The sequence below is a fragment of the Drosophila pseudoobscura genome, chromosome X (assembly GCF_009870125.1).
Source record: "Drosophila pseudoobscura strain MV-25-SWS-2005 chromosome X, UCI_Dpse_MV25, whole genome shotgun sequence".
Taxonomy (NCBI): Eukaryota; Metazoa; Arthropoda; class Insecta; order Diptera; family Drosophilidae; genus Drosophila; species Drosophila pseudoobscura.
In genome coordinates, this window is record NC_046683.1 from 14074730 (window position 1) to 14080633 (window position 5904).

Genomic DNA, 5904 nt, shown 5'->3' on the forward strand with positions numbered 1-5904 from the left:
CAATCGCCTGTACGAAATCGGAGCCAACAAACTATTCGCAGACAAATTATGCGCAACGCCAACGCAGCGAACAGAATGAGACCCAGACCCCTGGTTCATTGGAGAGGAAGAGAGGGAGAGGGAAAAGCCCCCAATTCTGTGGAAAATTTGAATTTGTAAAATTGAATGCGTTGGGCAATCGACTCGTGGACTCGTGGCAGCCAAGAATTTCAGGCCCAATCATTTATTATGCATACCAAAAGACACCTTCGCCTTCGCTGACTGGCCAACTGATGGACAGATGACAGATTTACTGGACAATGTTGCAGCCAAATGTGGCAGCTGCGAGGGCTTCCGTGGTTCGCTCTGGAGCTCCAGCCGGAGCGTGAACTCAAAAGTGAAGACGGGGGGAGCATCTGTCGCCATCTTCTCGCTCTCTCACATGTCAAGGACAAGTCCAGCAACTGCAGAATTCCTGCATAAATTTGCATAAAAACAAAAATGCCTGGTCAAACGAAAGACAATTGCAAATCATTGCAGATCGAGATTGAGTCTGTCGCTAGGCCGTTAGGAGAGTGTGAGCTCAAGAGGTGCGGCTCGGAGACTCAGACCTAGAGACTGCGACTTCGATGGCGACTCGAACTCGAACACAGGCTCTTGGGTCACTCGGTCAAAGCATTTAGTACACTGGCCAAACAAAACCCATGTTCTCTGAATTTATGACGTACGATTTTTTGGCAAGGTAGTTTCGACAGGTTAAAGAAACAATTTTTAGTTAGATGGTTAAAGATATTATTTATTCTACCCATATTTTTCGTGACAGCGTTTTTAAAACTAAATTAATTTGAAGTCATGAAACTCCTTAAGCAATGTTCTCTCGAGAAATCTCACAAGTCCTGAAGTCCCGCCTGGATCTGAAAAATCGAAATATATCCAAGAAAGTCTTCCGAAAACTGTAGACACTGTTCGACCGACAGGACTCATGCAGGCGATCATGGAATTTTCTTCGAGTGCATGAAACCACCACCACAATGTCACAATGGTAGCAGAAACCACAGAGCTAGCCGCATGTTGCATGCCACAGAGCTGCTCTTCATATTTCAACGCTGCAACTCTGCAACTCTGCAACGCTGTGGCCTGTCTGTCGCCATCGTCGTTGTCGTCGTCGTGTTTGGGCAGCCGCTTATCGCGATTTGTAACAAAATGCTGCTGAATAATTTTCGTATTTTTTGTGTAATATTTTTACGTACATATTTTGTAGGTTTTATTTTTTTTTCGAATGTGTGTTTGCTTGTTTGCGGCTGTGTTTGCTTTGTCTGGATTTCAATGTCTTTTCGGGTCGCTTTGCGTAAATATTTGCCATTTTATTATTTTCTATTGACGTGGGACTAGCCCCAGCCCCAGCCGAAGCCCTAGCCGAAGCCCCAGCCCCGGCCCCAAAAATGTTTAATTAGCCCATTGCGACAGTGGCTGAGCTGAGATCATCTGGCCGGGCCGTGTCTCACGTCTCACGTCTCGTTTGGAAACAAAGCCTAATGAGCTTCCGTTTTGCCGAGGCTGTTTATCTTCAGCCGGCCATCAGTTCAATGCGAAAGAAGCGAGTTGCGAGTGGAAAAGAAACACCAAAGAAAGATACACACGAAGAAGCTCCTGCTGCAGCTCTAAGCCAAGTCCAAACTTGTCGCCAATAACTGCTTACAAGAGCTGAACCAGTTCTCCAGATCAGAATTCTGAAACAGAATCCAATGCTGATTGCCTCTAGTTACTCCATAATCAAGTTATTCGTTATTCGTGCTCATGTCAGCGATATCTCTCTATCTAAATCAAGTGGCAAACATTTGACATTGTCTGACTCGGCATCAGATGCACATTCGGATTCGAATTGGGATTCGGATTCAGACTCGGACTCCGATTCAGATTCCATTTGCTGCATTTGATGCAGAGCAGAGCAGAACAGAATTTGCATTTAGTGTCTGCCTTGGGTGACGGCTTTATGGCCATTGCTGTGGTGCGGCAAATGATTGCAATTAACCAGCGTTTCAGAAGCTGCAACAGCAGCACCATCACCAGCACCAGCACCAGCCGAAGCCCCAAAGGCATCCTACGCACAGTGGGCTTTGAATGAGAAGAGGTGCCTGCCTCTGTCTGCGTCTGCATCTGTGTATCTATCTGTGTCTGTGCCTGTTTGTGGGTCCGAACGGACTACGAGTATAAGTATCTATCTCAAACAAGTTATTCTCAATTACAGCCTAACGGCCTAACGGCCTAACAGTCAGTGCGAGTTTGCCAGCTCGAGTGCAGCTCGAGTACCGAACCGTCCCTCGTCTGGGCCATCGGAGGTCTTCTGTGATCTGTGATCTGTCTTCTGCCTGCTGCCATTTGTCCCATGGTGCAGTGATTGTTGTTTTAATTAACGAGCTCAGCGCCGCTTGACTTGCCTCAAGAAATCAATTGCTCCTAAGCCCCGTCTACCGGACGGACGGGGCCTGATATGCTTGAGCGTTTCGGTGCGGATTTCATTGGGTATCTGTCTGCTGGGCTCTGCTTGGAAGACATTCGAGACATTGAACATTGTTGCTCCAAATGCTATTTGTTTATTAGCTCCGACTGCGATTGCTTGCTTTTGGATAATTATTTATTAAGGTTTTACATGGCAGTCCCTGTCCCTGTCCCAGAAAAGTGCACAACATTCAACACACAGAGCGACAGACAGACAGACCGACAGACAGACAGACAGCTGCAAGGTTGCTCTTGCAAGCGAAAGAAACCCACAGCGGAGCCAAAGCCAAAGCCGAAGCAGATACAGATACAGATATTGTACATTAGATGCAGAAGATGATGCAGATACAGATACAAAGCTCGTCTGTGGCAGCTAATGGATTGAGATGTTCAACGATGTTCGTCGCTCGTCCCTGAACTCTTCTGCTGAACTCTTTTCATCCCAGATTGCACTGCCAACTCATTCCGTCTTGAAAACTCTGTAAAAGTACAATACTTATTAAGTCACTCGGAAACTGTTTGTAAAATTGAATTGAAATATCTTCGTACCACCATGTACCAGCTCCACTGCTCAAGGCTCGTAGGGGCTCCTCTTCTGGGCTAAGCTCCCAAAAAATCCGCGCAGATGCAGCCGCGAGGAGCTCCGCGACCTGGCCGAGGGTGACCGAGCAGCGTAGGGCTCTGAAGAACCACCTTCCATATGAGGATTGATTTGGGGGAGATGTCCAAACTGAAGGAGCAAATTATAAGGCAGATAGAGAAGGATCAGGAGCACGAGCAACAGCAGCAGCAGTCACCAGTTCTTCGATAACATGCTTCAAGAGATAACTCTCAGGGACAAAGAGTATTTTGCGAACATCGGCTAAGTGTTTGACTTTATAAAGAAGCACCTAAACCACCATGGGATTCTTGAAGTTAACGGCCCCTGATCTTCCACGTATTTTCCTACCACATTAAGCCACCAAAGTTTTTCCGTAAGCTTCCCCGTATCCACCGCGGTAGGCACGGCATAATGCCATTCTACATGCTCCTCCCTATGGAGCAACTGCAGAAGAAATTCGATGGGGAGCAGTACAACTGGCAAAAAGATTACGCTGACTCAGAAAGGTATGTCCAATAACAACAATTTGGTCAATTTATGTGTATTTTGCAGTGACTCAAGACTGCCTTCTGCGACCGTCGAAGATAAGATAACGAAAATGTGCGTTTGAGCATGTCGCAATTGGGTGACTCTCAGTCACAAGATGCACCTGGATCCATAGAGCCCTCTAGGTATCCACTATCCACACTGGATCAACACAATTATCCACTTGGCTCCACACTCTGTTCCACAATCTGTAGTCCGCAGTCTCCGAACAAAAGTACAGATTCAAAAGCGCTTTCACGCTCCAGCGCCTGTTCAGCCAGCGGGTAAAACGAAAACCATTGGCCATTGTCCGGGTAATTTGTTTGCGCTTTGTTCTCTTACCCAATCCCCAATCTGCAATCGATGTCTTTGGACTGCTTGACCGACCAAGTGGATACGGAGCCCGGATACACAAGACCCATACCCATACAATTAACATTCCGAATTCAATATCATTCTTGAATCTTCTGCAACTATGCCAAACACTGAAGAATAAAGAAGATTACAGCTTAAAATGTTCTATAAATTGTTCTAATGTTCAAAGTATATTTCTTGTCAATTTAGGCAATTTCCATTATTTATTTGTCGGCATTCAACATCGTTCGATTAATTTCTCGGTTTTTTAGGGGTATTCTTCTTCATGTTCTTCTGGCTTCTTCCGGTTGGTTCAGTTTTAGGTCAGGATCGGTTTCGTCGAGAAGGGGTGGGTTGGGGTCCCTATGCGAACCGCATGCACTTGGCCTTCTGGGTGTAGGTGACGGCCCCATACTCCTCCACGATCTGGTCGATGGCGATCTTGTTCAGGTTCTCCAGGTAGAGGCGCGTCTTGCGCGACTGGATGATGTAGCTGATGACGTCGTGCATGTTGTCGAAATAGAGGAAGCCGGCGGTGCCGCAGCTCAGGTCCAAGTAGCGGAATCGGTTCACGTCGCAGGTGCATCCGTCAAAGAGGAAGTATATGAAGTCGCTGTTGTTGTGGTAGCGGAAGACCACGTAGTTGCCCCAGGGCGCCATCACGAAGACGCGTTCCGCACACCGGAAGCCGGCGCGCAACAGCTTGCAGATGCTGTCGTAGCACCCGTTCTCGGACCCCACCACCGCCATCGTCTCGGGGATGCGCAGGAGGGCCGGGTAGTGGTTGGGCTGGGCCCGCGCCACGTCATGGGGGCCGCTGGTCTCCGGGCATGGATCCAGCGGGGCCATGGCCTTGGGTATCTCGGGACATGGTGGACAGGGCTCCGCCGCGACCGGTGCAACCGCTATGGACTTCTTTCCCTTCTTTCCCTTTTTCCCCTTCTTTCCTTTGCCCTTCTTTCCCATGGCGAAAAGCTAACGAATGCTTCTTTTCTCTTCGAAGACGACGACTTCTTAGCTATGCCCTCCGAGGTACTTCCTCTAGATAAAGTCTGCAATAAGGTCTTCCCTCTTCGTCCGATTACTGGCTATTGAAGTACAGTGAGCCCCAGGCTTGCATATTGCTAAGGAAAGAAACAAAAGGATAAAGGATATACAACAATTAGAACAATAGTTTTGACAACCCTTGCAATATTGCTCAAACTAATTGAAATTTAGATTTAAATAAATTATGACATGCTTTAGGGACATGAGAATATCCTTAGCACTCCTTGGGCGTCGCCCATCACTACACTGTACGCTCAAAAGACAACAGATGGCACTCACCGGCAACTGAAACTCCGAAACGAACGTGAAAGGTGAGAGGTGAAAGGCACTCGATGGAAAGCACTAGAACTAGATAGCACCACTTGACGACCGCAAGCGCACCGCGATACGATGGTAAAAAAGATTTCGAATACGCAAATGCGAACCGATGTAGCCGAAAGAAAAAATTTTTGTTCGGAAAATATATTTTACTTATAATTTTGACAAGATCTAAATTTTGTTTTCCGAAAAATAATTTTTCTCCGAGTTTTTTTGTGTGTCGTGTGTGTCGTCCGGACACGATTCTAGTTATGGAAAAATATTTTGTGGTTTGTCGAACGGACACTGACGCCTCGACGAAATGTCTGGTCTCGGCCAACTTGATCCGGAAATTTGTTCCCAGATTTGTGGGGATTTTGGACAGCTCTGAAAGTCTCAGAATGAAGTGCCATTCCATCGAGTGGGTGTTTCCTCCTTCCATTATGACATTTATTGCCATTCACAGCAGCGTTGCAGTGTTAGGCAGTGCATTCTGCCATCCTATTCCACTCAAAGGCAGTGTTGCAAAGCTGTCAGCTTGCAAATCTTTAACAAGAATTCAATCAGATGGTCTCCCGGGGTGATTGACCATCCAGATGCTG

At 47.0% G+C, this 5904-nt stretch overlaps 1 protein-coding gene across 1 annotated transcript; it reads right to left on the bottom strand.

The window, feature by feature from the left end:
- Window positions 1-4150: 4150 nt before the first annotated feature.
- Window positions 4151-5586, bottom strand: LOC4815240 (uncharacterized). The gene is made up of 2 exons (XM_001354744.4): window positions 5285-5586; window positions 4151-5082 (listed from the first exon to the last, which is right to left on the bottom strand). The coding sequence occupies exon 2, from the start codon at window positions 4922-4924 to the stop codon at window positions 4322-4324; it is 603 nt and encodes a 200-aa protein (XP_001354780.2). The 5' UTR covers window positions 4925-5082; window positions 5285-5586; the 3' UTR covers window positions 4151-4321.
- Between the last annotated feature and the right edge of the window lie 318 nt (window positions 5587-5904).